The following is a 22,442-nucleotide window of genomic DNA, read 5'->3' as shown; positions in this document are numbered from 1 at the left end:
ATGTATTTCATGTGTATATCTACCTCTTCACAACAAGTCTTAGACAAACTATCAGCCCTACACATCAATGTGCATTTAGCCAGCTTTTAATACAATCACATAAAGCTGTAAATCTCCACCAATATGAGGGGATCATGACCACCATGAAAGGTAATTTTGAAGTATTGGGAAATTATCACAGACTCATTTTTCATAAGACAAAAAAACACACTGAAAATGAAAAAGAATGTGATGGTGGTGCAGAAGTGGGGAAAATGTTAACTTTAAATGCTACCTACCTCTTTGCACCATTAAACAACAGACTCCCATACTGAAAATGTTTGGCAGGTCAGTGCAAACAAATTATAAAAATGATCTCTTTTCAGAAAAAGTGAGAGAAAGGGAATACCCATTATGCATGATTTCCATAAGACTGGGTGGAGCGATCAACTCGTGAAGCAGCACCCAATGAGAGATCACATTCTTCTCATATAGAAAATACTCTTCACCCAAGTTGTTATTGGTACACTGATATAATTCATATACATTACAGAGACTTACAGTAAAGGATATCAGGTAAATTCTGTGCTAGGGGTAGTAGGTCACAATGGTGGACAGAACAGTGTGTAGTGTTGTTTGGGTGTTAAGCTGTTCTGTGTTGCTAAATCAGTTACATAACAGATATTTTTATAACAGATAGAGAAATGAGGAGCTTTTACCTGCAAATTCAAGCCCCATATCACCTATGCATATCCACTGGGAACTGCATGAGAGATATTGTAAGAGAAATGTCCTGCATAATGCTACCAGGGAACATCCCAGCCTTACATTTCAAACAAGGAGTAAGCCCAGCTGGTCTTTTATAAGGTAGAAAGTGCTATTTGTAAAGGAATATCTCCCTATCAACATCTCTAGTGCTTGAGACTAGGCAAGTAAGGGATTTCTAACACCCCACAACAGAGAAAGTAATATAAAACAGTTCATGTTACTTTTTATCTGGTGAATTTATCTACTTCTGCTCAGTTTATATATTTTGCATTCTTTGTTATAGTCAAAGAACTTACAGTCACTTGGAAAGTATAAAAAATCTAGACACACATAATGATATGTTATGAAACATTTTGAATGATATGGAGATATTTAAAAAAAACAAACAGGCAAACCACAACACACTAGAGCTTTTAGGTAGACTAGAGAATGAAGGATAGCAAAACCAGACATATGTGACTGTCCAGTGGTTCAAGTAAATGTAAAATGTGTTATATGTAACATACCATTCAGACTATATGTACTTCTCCAAAGACCAGTGATGAAAAGAAGCAACAGAGAATATAACACACCATATCTGGTGGGAAGAGACATAAAAAAGTGTATAATTACACTCATCTACAAAACAATTTGTGAAACAGAAGAAATGGTGAGCCCAATCAGTTAACATGGAAGGGGACAAAGTCCTAGAGAAGGAAGTCTGATACAACAAAAATAAGTGATGGCCATTACCATACAGGACACAAAAGATGATTGGGATCAGAATAACTGTACAAGGAGGAAACAAATAAGAAAAAAATAAAAGAAAACACCAAATCTTCCTCCTGCTCAGTCCAGATCTTTGGAAGAAAGAAGTGCTTTTGAAATAACATCAACCAGTCCTACAATAGAGAATACAAGAAATTTTCAAGTTTAAATAATTATCACAAGGAAGGGCAAGAAAATATGATTTGGGAGACAATGATATATAGAGCAGGAAAGGTGCCTCCAGTCACCATTCAGTCAGTTAAAGAAAATGCCTGAAATGTCTTGACTTCGAAAATTTTTCTTTAATGTTTTACATGGCAGACAGTGTTGAAAAAAGCATAAAGCAGTAATATGACGGATAATAAAAATCAAATTGCAATCAGTTGAATGAAACAAAAGTGCAAAATGAAAGAAAGCAGCATAACAGTAAAGAGAGAAAAGTAATCAGTTATGTTGACTAATAAATAAAAAAGCAAAGTAAAAAATATACAGATACTGCAGAAGAAAGAATGAGCCTGTTATCATGTGCTAGTATTCTCAAAGATTAACTCAAATGGAGGTCATATCACCCTCCTATTGGTGAAGGGCTTCAGTATTATGATAATTATGTTGCAGGTTGGCACAATAAAAGTAAACCCATGATTATAAGGGTGGGAGGTTGTTCATGGCTTATGAAACATAAATTCCATGGCAATTGCATTCAAGATAACAGCTCTTAGTGATACAGAGAAGTAATGATTATTTTTCATGACATTAATTAATCTAATCACAGTTTCAGTTAACTCATTATCTTGCACTAAATTAATTCAAGTAATTAATGCTCATATGTAATCAGTTATATCCATTTACCATCTTATCTCAGGTATTCTTTAATGAGCATGACACAAAGTTTTAGTGTTTTACATTCAAAAATTTATTAAACTACTTTTTATTTATATTATACCTTTTAGCATATCATAAAATCTTAACTAATGATCCACATTTTAATAGCATATTAGTTTCAAGTTCTTAATTCTACAGGACAATATTTTAAAAAATCCTGAACTTCCCCTAGTGTGGTAAGGACACATTTTCTCTATTTTATCCACCACCCCTTTAAAAACCACAAAATTAAATGTGAATTATTCACTATAAAATCATTGCTCAGATAAACCATAACTGTTGTAGCCTTCAATTTTATTTGCTTACAGAACTACCAAATAAAAAATCTGAATCCTCCTGCAACACCCACACATCATATCCTCTCTTTCATGATTTGTTGATGGTTCTCTTATATTTAATTAAGTACTACCTATAACAAATAGAAAGTCAAGATTTTCATTTATCATATGATGCATTACATAATCTTATGTTTTGAACAGATAAGCAACAATTTCACTTATAATACAACTTTAATTTTCAAGGGAATCACAATGACTAGCTTGAATAAATTTTTAATGACTCTTTTCTCAGTTAGAAAGCCAGAAAGATTATGATTGTTAGAGAAAAATGTCTGCTTTTTGCATGTTACTAGTCTAGGTTCTTTGGTGTGTTATTTAATTAAATAAAGATCATTGAGTGCATTACTACCATTAGTATAAGAAGATAGGCTTAAGTTTCATACTTTATTTTTTGTTTTTCATGTTTATTTTTTATCTATTATTACAAAAGTAACTAAAATATAAAAACAGGAATATTTTTAGGTTAGTTAAGAACAGATTAAGTAAAATAAATAATAATAATTATAATAATATACTCTTCAAGAAAAGAAACACAAAAGGGATATTTTTGTTATTTTAAAGAGAAATATATGTAATAACATTACAAGCGCAGAGTATGTGATGTTACACGTGTTAAGGCACTGATTGTCAGACAAAATGACAATAAAAGTTGTGCACTTTGAAAACGGAGGAAAACATCGGATTTTTCGCCAAAACGCATTCGTGTCCAATAACTCTGTTTGAGAGATTTCCATGTTCTGCAAGTACAACATGTGCAAAATCCCTATAAAAGTGACGGGTTCTCGGTTTCCATAGCTCAGTGTTAAGCCATCGACACGCAATACAGTTACACCAAGACTGACTGAAGCACAAAACAACAATGCCATTGGTCGCTTGGAAGCAGGCGAATCTCGATCAAATGTTGCCAGAGCTGTGAATGTCCACCCAAGCACCATCACAAGGCTATGGAATCGTCACCAACAACGTGAATCAACTTGTGACCGTCCACGATCTGGCAGACCTCGTGTGACCACGCCCGCACAAGATCGCAACATCTGGTTACGTCACCTTCGAGATAGGACCACCACTGCAACGCCTACTGCCTCAACCATACCAGGGCTGCGTAGGATTTCTGATCAGACCATACACAACCGTCGACGAGATTCTTAGGCCCCATGTGCAACCCATCATGGTGAAAGTCAACAACGTTTTTCAACATGACAATGCCCGTCCTCACACAGCCCAACTCACCACTGTTTTCTTGAGACACCACAACATCAACATTCTTCCCTGGCCCTCCAGATCACCAGATTTAAACCCCATCAAACATCTTTGGGACGAGTTGGACCGACGGCTACAACCTCAACCGCAGACTCTACCTCAGCTTGCAGCAGCTTTGCAGGATGAGTGGACAGCCATTCCACAGGATGTGATTCATCATCTCATCATTTCCATGGGCAGGAGATGCCAAGCAGTTATTGATGCTCACGGGGGGCATACTCGTTATTGACGTTGAGTGACGTTAAACTTCAACTAGTGAGCGTGGACTTCGCCTTTGCAGACTTTGATGTTCAGCAGTGAATGTGCAAAGTTTCACGCATATCATACAGAACTACCCAGAATAAACTTGTCAACAATATGTCTCAAATTTTGCCTTTTGCGTTTCTTTTTTTGAAGAGTATATAATAAAAACATTCACAAGTCATGCACGTGACCAATTTGTAACAGTCACGGGTAACATACTTCAATAATATAACATGAGCTACATGAATCCCAAGTGATTTAGAGCTTATAATGGTGCAGATAGTAGCTATACACAGTTCAGTAGGGTAATAAAACAATAAAATTTAATTACAAATAGTGTATACTGTTATGAGCCTAAAGCTGCTCAGAATAAAGAAATGTAGTTCAATGTTATAATTTGAAATCATTTTAAAAAGTAAAAAAAAAGGATAATTTAGATTTATTTTGATTTTCTTTGGTGGTTACAACCTCAGTCAAATTGACTGATCTTGTTTTGAGATAGGGAAGAGAAAATAAAGTTCTACTTGGAAAAAAAAACATTTGAAATGTATTAAGAAGGTTTCAGGGATTACAAAATGGAAATATAAAATTAGGGCAAATATTTTTAATCTTAGCATGAAATTACTTTGCACGTAGATTTTTTTCAAAACAAATACTCAATATATTCATGGAGAAATCTTTATTTTAGTTTGTTAAAAATACTTCACTAAAAAAAATATTATTTTTGTATGTAAAAGACATAATGTTAACTGAAAGATTGCCAAATTTTGTAAAGATACATATATACTATATTGAAAGTTATATGTACTGAACCTATAAAGGCTTTAAGTGACTATAAGGAGGTCACATGGTCAGTTAAACTGACCAAGTTAATTGCCCAGCATTGCATACAAGTAGCATTATCACATTTCCAGTAAAGTGTTTTATTTACCTGTTACAGCTCTGGTTCCATCAGAAAATGATGCCTTCACTGTTGCTTCAGTCACATTCCACACAACAATATTACCACCAGTATCAGCAGAAGCCAATCTTAGGGTGTATGGAAACCACTGATCATGGTAGTGGGCTTCCTTAGCCCACTTCACCTAATATTAAAAAACATTATGCATAGCTTTGTTATAATAAAAAGCCCATACAACTAAAATCAAAACTAACAATAAATATGCAACAAAATCTTTTATGTGAAGCTAAAGACAATAGCTACTATGAAATACTATATGAAACTATAAAAGACAAACCATCATTTCTTTTTTCACAAATAACTTATTTTGTTACTGAAGATTTTGAAGTCATTACTAGAGTTTTTAACAGACATAATAATGTTACCTTAATATGATAAATACTACCCATATCACCAGCTCTACAACTTCAAATTAAATAGATGAAAGACAGAAGTACAAATGACACCAATTTATAATTACAATACCTGGTACTTATCCTCATTATTTTTATAAGTTTTAATTCCATACCTCATACAGTCATATTACTTTCATTCTGAATTTCACACTAATAAATACCATGTTAATTATAAAAACTAGATATATAATCACCTTTACTATGTCATGTTTGTGGTTCTCCAAGGTTTGAAAAACCTGAAAAGAAAAATAATTAATAAAAATAAAAAGATAAATTAACAGGTGTTACACACAGGACAAAAAATATTTGAGCAGGCTGACTAAAGTGTTTTTATTCTGCTTGAAAGACTAAAGAACTTCAAGGGTAAGGAAACTAAAAATGTTTCAAGCCTTCATTGTAAATATTTTTCCAATTCTTAAAATATATGTTTTATTGTTTTCTGGCAAATAAATTCTGATTCTCTCTAAAAGTGCAAAACAGTAATCATTTAATGCTTGATGGATTGTTTAACACAGTATCATTTTATTATAATCAGCTAATACCTCCAAATACTTCCACTTGTAAAATCAGTAAGAAAGACCATTACAAATACATAAAGTAAGCAATCAGTGCAGGTAAGGTTTCAACATTTTATTTTAAAAATGAATACAACAGTTTTTGTTGCATACCTTAACATTAAAAAAACTTGATAAAACTCCACACAAAACAATTAGAAGGTTAGATACTTACAGAATTTATGTGACTTTAACACATTAGAATTCTCTCTATATATCAAATATAACTAAAACAACCAATTATTTAAAATAATAAATTGCTTGTTTCACCTCTTACCTCAAGACATCTATTTAAAAAATGTGGTATTTCCTTTATTTCCTTATTTTTTTATTGATCTATTTGTACCATCTTCTTCATATCTTGCTATTTTTATTTACATGTTATTCACACATATAACATATCACCAAGGAACTTGTACTACTTTACTGCTGTTGGAAGCATTAAAAGAAACATCTGAAAAATGATTTTCAAAATACTGGTTAACCACTATGGTTAAAATCTTCTTGAACTGCTTTGTATAATTTATTCAGTGATTTTTTCAAATGTATTTCTAGTCTCATCTGCCATAAAAGTTAAAAGACATGTGCTATCATGTTGCTTTATAATCTTTCTTTCATAACAATAAGGTTATATGATCTGGCAGTTGATATTACTGTACCTGACAAACTGGTTTTAATATCTCACCTTTTTCATATTTATATCTCTTTTATTGTTTTACTTTTCATACTTCCTCAAATTATATTTCCAGTAAAGTTACCTACAAAATGAGCTTTTAATATTAAGACAGCTTGATATTGCATTTAAAGCACTTAATACAGATTACAGTATTTTTGCAATTGTCTTTTATCCATTTCATCTGTGTGACAATATAAGCTATATTAAAGTGACATTTAACAATACATTAAAAGACAGAAAGAAACCTTTTGATCCATTTAGAATGTTCTAGCCATTAAATTGCACCCTTAAAAAAACCCAAAAACAGCATGTTTATTCTGCACAAAACCTTAAGTTACTACAAAAAATATGTATGATTGTTATACCATGTTAAATCAGTTTCTTAAATGCACTTAAAACAATATTTTGTAGTTATTAGTTTGATCACTACCACATTTCAATATGAATAATATATTAAAAGACCATCAGGTTAACTGAAGTTTTCCTCCCTTACAAAAAATAACCAATTAGTACATATTAAATTAAGTAACACAACATTTTGGAACAACATTAGGCCTATCTGTCCATCTCAACTGTTCCATCCTCTAAATAAACTTAAAATGATATTTTAAAACTAATCTTAAAGCCAGCCCTAATCAGTTACATATTTATCAAGTGTTTTCTTAACCTCACTTAAATTTATTACCTCTACAACACCTGAAGGCAACCCATTCAAGAGGCCAACCACCCTATCAGAAAAATAAAACTGTCTTAGCTGAAAATGACTCCTACCCTGCCAAATTGTGTTAAATACGAAAAAAGATGATGCACCAACACTGTCAATTCCCTTTACAATCCGAAACACCTGAATTAGATCCCTACTAGCTTTTTCAACCTCTCCTCATATGACAATCACTCCATCCTAGGCACTATTCTAGTAACCCTTCTCCGAGACCTTTCTAACAATTCAATGTCTTTCCTGAGGTAAGAAGCAAAGACTGAACACAATATTCCAAATGTGGCCTAACCAGTGATCTTTAGAATGAAAGTTTAACCTTTTGAGACTTATATTCAATATTTCTGTAAATATAACCTAAGTTCTATTTGTCTTACCACTAACAACAGCACATTACTTGGATGGCTTTAAGAGACTGATCAACTATTATACCAAGATCCCTTTCCTTCATAACACTGTCCAATAAAATTCTAAACATTGTTAAATGACTTTGCAAAGCATCTTTTTACAGACTTTCCCAAATATTTCTCACAATTGATGTGAGACTAACAGGTCTGTAATTACTAGAACAATTTTTATCACCTTCCTTGAAAAGATCTGTTACATTAGCTAGCTTCCAATCCTCTGGTACCTGCCCTCCATTCAATGACTGAATAAAATTAGTAGTAAGTGGTTTACATATCCAAACTTTAACCTCTTTCAAAACCCTTGAAGAAATGTTACATAATCCAGCCTTATCATTTTTTAAACTTTCCTATTTTTTTCTTAACCAGCTCAGAATTAATTGCATAATCTTGTTTGATCTCATTTCTATTTATTAACTGTTCAAGGTGTGAAATACTGCTTAAAATGTCATTAGCAAAAAAAGAAGAAGAAAAAGCAAAATTTAATAACCCAATCATCTGATAATCATCAGTTGCTAGGCTTCCTTTATCATCCCTCAAGGGTTCTACCCCAATTTTAATATTTTGTTTATCCTTACTTAAAGTAAGTAAAGAAATCCTTACTATTAATTTTTACATTTTCAGCTAACATTTCTTTTTTTGTACATCCTTTTTTGAGTCCTAATTTTCTGTTTCACCAACTTTCTTGATCTTCTGTAATTTCTGTATTTCTTGTCATGCCAGTCAATTTAAAATTCTTAAATTTGTGATGCTTTCCTTTAATTTTATATCATATACTATTTATGAGCCAACCTGGTTTTTATTTGCAGCCTTTTCTTTGTATAAGAAATATGTTTATCCTGAATATTTAAATATTTTCCATATCTGATCAGTGTCTCCAGATACTTCAGCTGTCCAATTCACAACACATAATTCTTGTTACATCCCTTCAATGTTTTTTTTCAATTTTTAACCAAGATATCATTATTTCTTATCTCCATATGTAACAAAACCTCAAATGTAACAACGAGCAACTGCACCCAGATATTCTCCAATTTCTACCCTCTCGAGTATTTCTATATTTGAAGTTAACAATAAATCTAAAATAGCATTGTTTCTAGTAGATTTCTTGAATAACTAGTGAAGAAAGACATCATGAACAGTTTCCAACAACCTTCTTCCCTTGTGGTTTAAATCTAGCATTTCCCAAGAACTTCCATAAAAACACATGGTTTAAGAAACATAAAGCCTATTACTTTTGATAAATTTAGTTCATTTGCATTATCATCATTAAAATCCTAGAAATTTACATTAGGAAATTATATTTATAGGATATGATCACTAAATTTATATTTGTTCCAAATTTAAACTTATTACTTTTTATGTTTTAGTACATTCTTTCAAAATCTCTAAAAATGTTCTATTGTTCATAAAATGCAAAATTTGCCTATATTTAATAATCATGTATTCTCCTTATAGTTTCAAGTAATATACAAGACTGAAATTAATATTTCTAAATAAACTTAACAATAAACAAATATTTTCTATTTTTAAATAAGATTTCACATTTATATATATATATATATATGTATATAAAAACATTTTATTTTTGTTTCATAAATGTATTTTTATTTCAAATTTATGTTTCATTGTAGTCATAGTTTTATTTATTATGCTGAAAAATCATGAAGTTAACAACATGAACTTCATACGTTTGCCATAAACTATCATGCCTGTTGAAAGTCATCACTCTTGCTCATTCCAACACAGGTGAATTTGAAGATTATTGCAGATATAATAGCAAGAAGGCTTTTCAGTACTTGAATATTATTTCTTTAAACTTTCAAACAAATTTATTTCAACACATCCCTATTTATTGTTTCACTACCTAGACAAAACTTTAATCATCACTATTAGTGAATGTATGAAATAGTTTACCATACAGGTGGTTTGAATAATACTGCTTGACTCTAGTTACATGATATATCCTATTACAAGAGATTACAAAAGAATACATACACCACAAATTACAAGGAAATCACCTTACAGCACTTAAAAAGTTAGTACTGGTCACATTCCTCTCATTATAGGCAAGATTTATTTGGAATTTGAAACTTAAGCTCTTCAGAATATTGACAGCCAAACTGTGAGAGTATAACAGCTTCCCTGTATTATTGAGACCAACATGTTTAGTCTGTTTCACAAATGTACAAGTTTTAATGTTGTCACTTGTACATTGAGTTTAAACACTTTGCAAAAGAGCAAAATAAAATTTTCATATGTCAGGCTGTTTTAAGTATAAAACAACAACAACAGAAGTGTGGATCTTTCTACAAAGTAAAGATGGTAAGAATGAAGAATATAAAATTCTTACATAGTACTAGTAGTATGTACAAATCACACAAAGTTATAATTCTAAATTCTTAATAATATTTGTATTATGAACTAAATGTAAAATTATTCTAAATTATTGAACTTAATTTTGCTAATTTAAAGACAAAAATAATATAAAAATCACAAACACTCAGGTCAAAATGCTAAGCCTAATTCACAAAAAGATCATGCACTTGCCACTAAAGAGACTATAACCCTAACATTCATGGACCAACTTTTTTCCTAAAAATATATATCTATTTTGAGTTATTTTTTCTATATAATAATTAATATAAATTGATATACAATATACCATGATTTAAGCTATCATAGAAAAATAATAAAAGTCTCATCCCATGTAGTGTTTTCCAGAAGCAAATTTTCCAAGGCTTATAAAAAAAAATACTATGTAAAATTGTATTTAGTGGTGGTTAATAAAGTGATAATTACTATAATAAGCACCATCCATGTCCATATTGTAAAATCCAGAGAACAAAGTTTTGTCACATGCTTTGTTTATCATCCTATAATTTGTTAAACTTGAAATAAAGCAATTGGAATAACATGGCACTGAAATTTATACCTTCAACTAGGGTTGACTATGAGTTTTACAACTGAAGCTTAACACAGCCATACACTATTTTATGAAGAAAATAGACTAGAAAAAGGTTTAGACAACAAGCAAAAATGACAAAACCAGACCCAAATTGCAAAGAAAATATTTTTTCTAAATGTTGAAAAACAACTTTCCTCATTGGTTGCTTATTTATAGTCTCAACCGTATATTTTGAACATTTTTCATTATATTTTTCTTCAAACTTCATTAAACAATACAATTTAGTATAAATAATTGAATGTTGCTATTATTTACAAAAATAAAATAAGAAAACCAATAAAAGTTATCTATAATTTTTTTTTAAATTCACAAATGCAATTTTGCACTCATGATAATACAAAATGGTCCCAGTAGGTAAGGGATTAAATAGTCTGTAACTTTGTATTTCTAAGAAACTTCTGTCATCAAAATCACCTACAGTTAACCATGTTTCAGTTATTCCCATTGTAACAAAATCCTCCACTCTTACCAGTGCTATAAAGTGACATATTTTATTTCTTATACTTCTAGCATTACAACAGTAACAATTATGCCTATCCTTACAACTCCTTCTATAATCATTTCCTATGTTAAACTTTTCTCCACCTGTTATCCTTTTCATATTTAGTTTTTCATAGCCCTCATCACTGTTTAGTCCTAATTTACAACTTTCCTTACAGCTGAGTTAATGGCCTTAGGAAACAAGTCAGCCCCTACCTTATTTTAATGTAAGCCATCCATTCCAAAAAGCTTCCTTCTACTGAACTGATCCCACACTAGCCAATATGCTCACCCTTACATATTAACTTATGCTTCGCATTTAGCTCTAGTGACTTACAACTTCATCCCCACAGTTAATTCTGGGCAGTATCCCTGACAAAATTAAGTTATGGTCTTTTACTTTAAATACCTTAATAAACTCCCTGTGCTTATTAATTAGCTCCTTTGAACTACCTTTCCCTACATCATGAGACCCTACATATACCACAAAAACTGCATCTCTGCTGGGTTCTTTATTATATCTCCTGCTCTGTCAGTTATATTCTTCCCCTGTGCCCCTTGATGAACGTAGCCTTCTATAGTTATTGTTTTTGCTAAAGCCAAATTCTAATCCCCCAAGTCTTGCACAGTGAGAATAACAACCACACCATACTTCTAAAAAACTTCAACATTCTTGATTCTTATACCACAGATTATGAAGTGTGTTAAAGAAAGCCTCTCCATTTTCAATAATCACCCAACACTAATTAATAACATCAACTGTTCTGTTGTTGTAATAAATTCTAGATTCTTAGCAGTTTTATTTGATATTTATTATTATTTTAAAGATACATTGTTTATACTTGTATTTAGACTTTTTCCTATAACAGTTTCTCTGAACAATGTTATTTATTATACATGTTGCTACAAGTTTCATTGTAGATTCTTTTAAGTTGTTACTGTTTAAATCTGTTCTTTCTAAACTTTTGAATGAATTTGAAAACTCACTCAACTCTAATGTTGTTTTTTGCAGTTCAGATATCATGAATTTTTTTTGAGATATTAATGTTGATGATGTAATTTAAGGAAATTCTGAAATGTCCATATTAGATGTATTTTTTTTATATTACTGTATTTTTAATATTTATTATAAAACTTTGTTTTCCACCTGATGAATCAGTTGCACATATACAAATACAAATACCTAGTATCTTACTTTTAATTCAGAGAGTAAGTTAGTGAAATGGATAAACATTAGGACAGTGAAAAATGGGAATTCAATATTTTTTCCAAAAGCATCAATATATTATTTACATGCTTTTAGTCTTAGTTCCCTAAAGGACACATTTTTCTTTTCCAATAATCACCCACTAAGCAAATTTCTGTACCCCCTTGAAAGTTAAACTGGATAATGAAGGAGTCCTTCAATAAAACACACAAAATATTTACTTACAAAAACATAAATATACAAAAAAAGATAACTTCAAACATACCTTCATATGCTGAGTATCTACAACAACAACAAAATTGTGGCAACCATATGCAACAAAAGACTGCCATCCCCTGATAAAGAAAATTAACAGTGAGTTGACACAATATATTAAATTGAAATTAATTAACCATTAACTTGAAGATATTGAAATATATGTTGGGAACGACAATGTCAGATGTTTTTATTAATCTCTCTCAAAAAAATCTTTAAACTTTTGTCAAAAACACATTTGATGCAAATAAAAGAAATATCAGGCAGTCTAAGAGAATACAGAAATAGCAATACACCATACTATTAAAATGCTATTGTTTATTCAATGATCATTTATATTCTGAAAATGTTATTGTGACAATCCCCACTAGTAAATTCTTAGTAATAATGGCTAGAACAGAATAATAAATATATATGCACACAAACATATAACCAGTAGAAATAATTTTCTGTAATATTTACTGCTGATATTCAAAATATCTATAGGACAACTATGCACACATGCACCCTACCTGTGGTTTTAAAATTGCTCTAGAATTTAAAAACACAGTAACATAAAAATATGAATCAGTATATATCCCTAAATACTCAGTGGAGTTGTATTTGCTACATATTAATCAGTGGCCCCATTAATTTATCAGTACAATGTTTCTCTCTAACCTTGTTGCAAACAAATGAAAAAAGTTGTTGCCAGATGTTGTCAAACAGCTTGTTTTTCTTTTAGTCAGCAGTTCATTAAAAGAACAAAATTTGCAGATGATTCTTCAGCTAATTATCTTCCTTCCTAGATAGCAGTTAAATATTATAATAGCCTCCATAAATTTACCATGATAAAGACATGAGAGCAAGTTTATGCAAAATATTTCAATTAATGAGATAATTGAATAATCGAAAATAGTAATGATCAGAAACCTTGATTTCAATTTGTTGATTATTTTGAAAATAATTATTTCAGTCACAATCTCCATTAACTGTCATAAAAATAATCAATTAATGGAGATTGTGACTGGTCAGTTGGTCGAGTAATGAAAATTATTAATAAGCAACCAATTTTATGACACTAATCAAAGTAATCACTGCTCATAAGTGATTGATTAAATTGTCCAGCCTAGTACTCAGTGCTAATTCATTCCCACTAAAATTACCCCCTTCATGTAAACAGCATTACAAATAATCATGGAAATACACATACACAGGTATTTAATAATCATGGTCACAAACAGTGAGTAATTGTGACTAGATAATCAATTTTTCATTAGTACAATACATTATTACAAAAAACACAGAGGAAAATTGAGAAAGTTTTACAATACATTAATTATTGGATTTGCTTTAGAAAAAATTAGCAGTATACCTTGTTTTAACATTACAATATGCTTTTAAGTGTATAATTGTGAAATGCTATTCCAAATGTTAATATTTTCTTTACCTAAAAATGTATTTATGATAAGTACACACCTTACACTCAGAATAGCTTAAAACCTCATGCATCTGCTTACAAGATTTGTACACCATTAGTCTCGAGTTCATTCCCACCTAAAAATTGTGTTTATTGTGAACTGTGCTAGTGTATATATGATGATACCATCACGTAAAGATAGCCCTTCACCAATAGGAAGACAATACAACATCCTAACACAGTCACTAAGCACCTGCACTTGAAATAACTTAATTTCATACAAGGCAGAACAAAGTGCAACAGAAGCGGGGAGGATAAGTGTAAAGGTGTGTTGAAGTAAATATACATCAGAAATACATTTTCAGAGAAGTAAAATGTTAACTAACAAGAACTCCTCACACCAAATACCTAGAATCCCACACTGAAATGAAAGATTAAACATTACACCTAGATAACCTGCCTTCTTAAAATGTTCTCCAAAGGGAAAGGCCATGCAATGTTACACCTGACAGTATGAGGTAAGTACAGGCACACCCATGGAAAACACATCATCTGAACTAGGGTATACCCTTTGCCTAAAGGGAAGAGAGTAAAAGGCAAGAGATCCCCAAGTATTGCAGGGATAGGCACAATGTTTGCATGACTAAACAAACACCAGTACACAAAAGGTTGGTGAGTCAAGAAGAACTAAATAAGAGATTGAACAGTAGCCAAGTTTTTTTTTTAATATTTTTATTAGAATAAGAATTATAACTTTACTGTAAGCTATAAAACCTGATGAGAGCACTTGTTTAAAACATCATTTATCTTTTAATACAAAATTTAAAAAACTTTGTAATTGTTCAACCTATTATTTAATTTTTATACTTTTGTCACCTATACAGTTTTAACTGTCATATATTTAATTCAATTATTACTGTGTTGTTAGAGCATCATTAGACTTTACTGTGTGTGTCTTACCTTGACTCGACTAAACACATCAATATGTGAATGACAAATCCATCTTACCGCAGAAGGAGGGCACACTAGCTGTTTGAGGGAGATGCATTACAGACACCACCATTTTACTTCCCACCATACTGTACTCTACATAATCAGTGGGTAACTCTTCAAGGTTCTACACCCCAGTAGCTAGAAACTGATAAATAGCAAGAGTTTCCTGTGCTCTATTTGAAGAAGGTGGAAGAGAGAATTCATATTGGAAAGAATTAAACAAGTGTTCAAGTTTCCATCAAATACCTATCTGAAAGGTTTTTTTTTTTTTTTTTTACAAGAGGCAGTGCAGTAAGTGATTGCAAAACCCTATTTGAAAAGGCATCAAGCAGAAGCCAAAGAAGGGGGCAGTCAATTTCTTTGTGCCAATGTTTTCCATGATAGTCTATAGAATGTTATCATCTGAATTACGTAACTAAGCAAATTTAATATCAGAATGTTACCTCTTGTGGTCTTAGAGAACACCACATCTTGACAACAGGTACTAGTACAACCAGGAAGTATCGATAGCACATACAACCAAATGACGGCTACTGCAAGCAAGAAGAACAAGAAAGCATGTCTTCACAGAAAGATGGTGAAAAGAATGAGGAGCCAACAGTCAAACAAATCATGTATGCATAAGACAACATTAAGGTCCTAGACAAGCATGGGGGTCAGACAATAAAAAAGTTAGTGAAGAAGAAAGAACTAATGACAGATTACCTCAGATCTGGTCTTCAGAGATTAAGGATTGTCACTAAAAACTTCTAGACAACAAAAAAGTCCAATGACAATAACACACATAATAGTGAGGTGGGCAAACATTAGTCAGAAGAACATCCTAAAATCAGGAAACCAAGTAAAAAGAAATGGCATAAAAGTAGTCATATAGTCCCAAGTGATAAAAATAAGAGAATGAACCTCATCAGAAAATCCCTTCAGGAGTACAAAGAAGTGCCTCAGAAATAAGGTGGAAAGATAAGAGATAACATAGGAGGGTGAGAAAAACAGTGTAATACATGAAAGTTTAACACTAGAAAGTGAAACAGAAGTCAAGGGGTCAACCTTATGCAAGTAAAAAGAGGTTACAAGGACTGGGAATCAATGAATGGCTGTAAGCCAGGCCAGTAGAGTCAAGTAAGTAAAGAGGACGGGGCATGTTAATATGATTATGCAACAGTTCAAAAACAAGTCAACATAGACCCTAACAAGAGAAGAAGGAGGGAGGGCAAAGTAATCTTGAATGCAGGTTTCATTTAGTAAAGAATGGAAGGAATCGAAAGACACTAGAGAGAGAGAAAAAAAATACCTGCAAAATTATGTTAAGAAGGTGATTAGAAGGACAAGTAATTTCCTCCACTGATAGAGCAGTACCCAGAGCAAATTCTGGTGAGGGTACACCCATTCAAAATAATCATCATCCCAATCAAATCCAAACTATGGAGAAGAAACATTAGCCAAATGTGTGGAAGAAGAAAGTTCTGTATGCATAAGGGAAACCATAACTCATTGAACAATGGCTATCATTTGCTCCACAGACAATGAGCTTCCAGTAGCCACAGTACAAACAGTTACCATGTTAGTAACATCATCACCATCATGGAACAAAGATACCATTACCTGAGAATTCATAATTGGTAAGCAGGAAATATTGTTCTTATTCTCTATTAAAAAGAAACAATTAAACTTCAATAAAATTTGAGTTTTATAAATTATCTCAAATCTCATAATTAATCAACACATTTCAAACACATCCATACGAGACAATGCTGAAGTAAATAATAAAGAAACTTCGTGTTAAAATGCTTAGAGGTAGTTACTGTACAAGGAAGTTGTATCACTTGTATTTGTAAAGAGCTATTGTTACATGAATGTATGACATTAAACACATTATTTTTAGTTTAGATTTAGCTGAAGGCTAGTGGCATGCAAGTACTATAGGCAGATGCATGAGAGATCAAGCTACTCTGTGTCTGAATGTGTGGTATCCCAAAAACCCTGTATTACCTCCACAATTCATTCAAGTTATTTAGTTCCCATTTAACCTAACTTTCCACATACACCCATACAATCCTAATAATATTCACATTTAGATTCTATGCAGCCTGAGCCACATTTGTGAGTATTCCATTGACTTGTTTTTTTCATTCATATGGTAAATACTGTTTTACTGAAAGGTGAATATTTTCCTAACAGGTCTTGTTCCAAAGGGAATAATATGATGCATAAAAATCTATTTATACCATTAGCAGTCAAAGTGCTACCATATCTGTATATGCCTCTATCACCATGGTTGAGACGCAGCCTGTACTTTTATTGATCCCCAAGTATGCTTCACCTTAAATGTATACTGATTGTGATGATGTTTGTTTTTTTAATTCTCTGCCTTTAAACAAACTGTCACTAATGATGCCAAGTAACTGGATTTTGGATTAATCTATAAAGATCCTCTACTGCCAGTTTTGCTCATTCCATTTTTTAAAACCTACTGCCCATTTCAGTCTTTTGACTTGGTTATCACTTTCAAGCAGTGGTTTCTTAGCAACTACATATCCATTGAAGCCATTCTCAACTAAGGTGTATCTTAACATACAAAAGGCAACATTCACACCTGTACTTAAAATCAGGCCATGGAAAGATCTCCAAAAGATTACTGTTTATCACTCAAATGCAAATCCTGAGTTACTAGATATCGCATTTGAAATTTCTGGGATTTCTATCCAAACTACTTCTATTATCAGTACTATTCTCACAAATGCAATTTCCATATGACTCCTACTGAAACATGAAATTTTGTTGCAGAGAGTAACCTTTACCTACCAAAACTTGAATTTCTGCACATTTCAATTTTCCCATATGCCCTTGGATCAATAAGTGCTTTAAAAGTATTATGCTCTTATGAGAGGTTAAATGTCAATCATATTGTAAACCACACACTATATTCTGATGCAGTTCATTTTCTTAGAAAAGAGAAGGAATAATTTAACAATATTTACACAGTATATCTATTTTATTCACTGCTTCTATAATTATTTATAATACTTTATATATCCATATATTATAAAGTAGCAGAAGAAAATAATATAAAACTAATTTGACAAAGAAATAAGTTTCACAGATCAGAAGATAATGACACAGAACAACAATTAAATTTTGTATTAAACCATCCATTCTTATCATCAGTGTCACAACATATTCTTCCTCAAAGAAGACTATGGGAATTATAAGCCTGAAATTTTCATTGTTTTTATGATGAACATAAATACACCAATATGATTAAAGCTGTACAGAAACAACAAATATTTGGTTTTAACACATAATAAACTAAGAAGCTATTAATATTACTTAACTAACCACTACAAAAACTAAATTTTCACTCAGATAAAAATAAATGAAATTTAAAGAATCTATCAGAAATACACTTTTAGTGTGTGATAACGTCCACAATAATATCTTACCTTCTCTCACAGAATAGCTACAATCCCATACAGTCCTAGTGGAAGTACTCTTATTAAGAGTACCTAGATTAGCTCCCTTCAGAAAGCACTCAAATGAAGCATATGGGGTATGTGAACAAGGAGTACATAAGACATCTGTGGGAGACTGCACAACTTCTAAGCAAGGTATACTTTTTGCCCGTGAACATGATGCATCAAAATAAAGGCAGAATCATAGGTGGAACCCAAAAAATAATAAAGGAACCCCTGATGTAGAGTGACTAGAACATGGCAGGCTGTAAAAGAAAATTTAATCTCATCCTACACCAACAATATTTTGACATGAATATCCAGCCCATGGTAGGAGAGGGTCCTCTACCATTCACTACAGAAACAGGAACTGGAAGGGAAGATTTTCCATTGTAAGGATGGATGTGCAAGTATCCAAAAAACCAACATCTGTCCCCTCCCATGGAACTAGTAACCAGGCTATAGTACGACAGAAAATAGTAATGTAGCAGCTCAACTCCAGTCCAGAGCCAGGTGGCATTGGAGATGAATAATCTAGTCCCTGATAGAAGAAGGGTGGCTGTTCACAGGTAAAAATTTATATGGCTGGTCCAGCTACAACAATTGCACCACTTGGAAAACAACATTTGATAGTTGGAATGAGAGTGCCCAGCAAAATGGGTGAACTGCATTTTGACAAAAATCATCCAGTCCATAACCAGGCAGCATCTGGAATAGTACATCAGGTTCATGGCAAGAGAAGTACCTCTACACCATTTACAGCAGCTGAATGCTAACACCGTGCTCTCAAATGAGTTTTATGTTACACCTTGCTTAGGTCAGAGTACAAATAGTCGTTTCATTTTTCATTTACTTAGATACCATCATTATCAACACCCTGTTGACAAATATTGTATTTCTACTAGTACTAAAGCAGAACAGACGCAACCTTCACTTAAATAACACTATTTATGATGCAATTTAACCCACAATACTATAAATTATGTTTAAATTAAAGAAAGAAAAAACGTCCACCCACCAATCGATTGCACCTTTGTTTAAGGGTGATAATGCTCCTGTTGCAGATCGAGGAGAAACTCTTTGAATAACAGGGGTTGCATTTGAATCCATTAATTGTTTATCAGAATTTTGCACTTATTACGATGTAATAACGTTGGACATAAAACTTCATACAAAATTTGGGTTAAGATACTATCAACAACTGAAAAGACACAAAATAATCAGTTTCAATTTTCTGTATTTATTTACAAGTGTCTACTTTAGACTCGTTTTGCCATCTCGTGGTTTAAAATTTCTAAATCTAATTTGAAAGAAAATAATAAAGTTGCAAACTTTTATATGGTTCATAATGATAATCCAATGAACTTATTTTGAGAGTAATCACTAATCACTATAATTAAAATAATAAAACTGCCCCCCGCTAGTACAGCGGTATGTCCACAGATTTACAACACTAAAATCAGTGGTTCGATTCCCCTCGGTGGGCTCAGCAAGTAGCCCGATGTGGCTTTGCTGTAAGAAAACACACACACAAGCAAGAAAACTGATGAGATTATTGAAATGGAAAAAAAAAATCCCTAGTTACAAATGAGCTACTGCGGCTACATATAAAATTGAGATATACATATTAAGTTCTCATAGAATGTTTTAACTTTATAACAAAAAATAGTATCATTGAAAGAGATGCGGGGTCAGATATTTCAATATACCATCGAACAATAATATAAGAACCTGTTTTAGAAGTAAAAAAGTAGAATACGTTGTTTTCAAAATTCATTCAGTGTAATTTTGTCTATTTGTTTTGAATTTCATGCAAACCTTCGCGAAGATTGTTTGCGCTAACTGTCCTTAATTTAGCAGTGATAGATTAGTGGAAATTTATAATATGGTTTTCTTCATTACCCAGTCCAAATGTTTACCAACATTTATAGATTAGGTGGAATGCAGCTAGTCAATGCCATCCACCACTATATTTAGGGCTATTCTTTTACCAACGAATAGTAAGATTGACTGTGACATTTTAACGTCCTTGCGGCTAAACGAGCAAGCATGTTTGATGATGAGGATACAAACCTGCTACCTGTAAATTGCCTATCAATCGGAATAATCACTAGACTATGCTAGGTTATATGCAATATAATGCACATAGGGTGTTATAATGAGCTGACTTATGAGTGGTAGAAAATACGTTATTATTATTTTTTTAATATTAGAATCAGAATGAATCTCGAAGGCTATATCAAAAATATTTTACCTAATATGAGATTTTATTTCTTTTCTCTCTCTCTCTCCCTCTCTTTGAAGCAAAAGAAGTCGCTCAATACTGTGGAATTTTCAAAATAAATGTCTAAGTATTTAAGATAAAAATGTTCCTTACTGAAGCCTGCCAGTGGCTCAACATTAAGTCTACCCCATTGAAACATTCACTTTTTGGCCACAGTACTTCGTGCCACCTTCCTAAACTATTTCCAGATATGTTTAAAAATGTCGATCAATGTTGATCTCATGCTCTATATATACTTTAGCGGACACTGAGGGACCTCTCCTCATCGGGTAGAATTAAACATCACCTCCAATTCCTTGTTGAACATCAGTATGTTCAGTGAACAGCCTGTTTTTTGTTCTATATACCATCAACATACATGGCAAGTATAAATATATTCTCAAGATGGCTGGTATTGTATGTTATAAATTTGATATTTTTTAACATTTAATTAACTTCTAAATCTAAATTCAAATTTCCAGTTATTTGAAATCGTAATACATAACATAATAAATCGGAGACTCGTCCAAGATAAACATAACATCAGTGAAAACTCCTTCAGTCACTTAAAAGTATCTGATGTATTACACAGACCAGATGGAATGATGTATGATTCCTATAAGCCATCATTTGCGCCAAAAGCAGTCTTAGTCATGCCTTAGTCATCCATCTAAACTTACCACTATCCATATGCGAGATCGAAGTTGTTAAATCAATGAGAACACTTTAATGCAACATTCACATGTTTTCAGTAAGGAAAAGATATTAGCGTGAGATACCACCCATTAAAAGTCAACAGAAAAACTTTGGCTTGCCTTTTTCTTTCTGTAAATTACTATTGGAAATAAACAACCACTCTTTGATAGTTTTTTGGATCTGTCCTACCATATCTACCTTATTTCGACAATTGTAACTTCCATAGTATTTCAAAGGTGATCGTTACTTCATTAGAATGTGTGTTGCCGAGCCACCATTGTTCGAATAAGTCATCTATCTGGTCCAAAAAATACATTAATGTATTAATTCAACAAGATAATGAGACGTTTCCACTGCAGTAAAAAACAACCCTAGCATAACCTCAAGTGTTGGTTATTTTCACTTTATTTTCTGTATCTATTACAAATATATCATTTAACTAAACAGCCAATGATTTACAATTATAATAGAACATCAGAAATTTATTCATTGTTCAAGAGATCACTGTCCGAGTTAGTGCTAGACAAGAAACAGTTTATTTTATGTGTAGATTTTATAACCATACTATGGACGTATTAGACTTCATCAGAATTAAATCACGGAACACCACTTGTGTATAAGGAGATACTAGAGGTACTCTTATTTCCTCTGCTATAGACACTAATTCATTATGCTCTTGGGCTCGATGTGGTCATTATTGGATGACGTTTCTGTGGAACATTAGCTCACCGATTACATAGGCAAAATTGATGGATATGATGCGCATTTTATCCATCTATAGAATGTACATTGCAAATATAAGATCAGAAA

The 22,442-nt window shown here is 32.1% G+C and overlaps 1 protein-coding gene across 2 annotated transcripts in view; it reads right to left on the bottom strand.

Annotated features, from left to right (window-relative positions):
- LOC143254102 (WD repeat-containing protein 11-like) overlaps positions 1-19,951 on the bottom strand; it is an 89,119-nt gene extending 69,168 nt beyond the window's left edge. The window contains exons 1-4 of one of the 2 annotated variants that reach the window (XM_076508880.1): positions 19,692-19,951; positions 12,843-12,912; positions 5,768-5,809; positions 5,149-5,302 (exon numbers count right to left, since the gene is read on the bottom strand). In XM_076508880.1, coding sequence (XP_076364995.1) covers positions 5,149-5,302; positions 5,768-5,809; positions 12,843-12,912; positions 19,692-19,783 — 358 coding nt within the window. In that variant the 5' untranslated portion in view covers positions 19,784-19,951. Of the gene's footprint in view, positions 1-5,148; positions 5,303-5,767; positions 5,810-12,842; positions 12,913-18,664 lie in introns of both variants that reach the window. The other variant, XM_076508890.1, reaches the window with a different exon arrangement.
- Between the last annotated feature and the right edge of the window lie 2,491 nt (positions 19,952-22,442).

This window comes from Tachypleus tridentatus, chromosome 1 (assembly GCF_004210375.1).
Source record: "Tachypleus tridentatus isolate NWPU-2018 chromosome 1, ASM421037v1, whole genome shotgun sequence".
Lineage (NCBI taxonomy): Eukaryota > Metazoa > Arthropoda > Merostomata > Xiphosura > Limulidae > Tachypleus > Tachypleus tridentatus.
The sequence above is the reverse complement of the archived record's forward strand: the minus strand, read 5'-3'. Positions and strand labels throughout refer to the sequence as shown.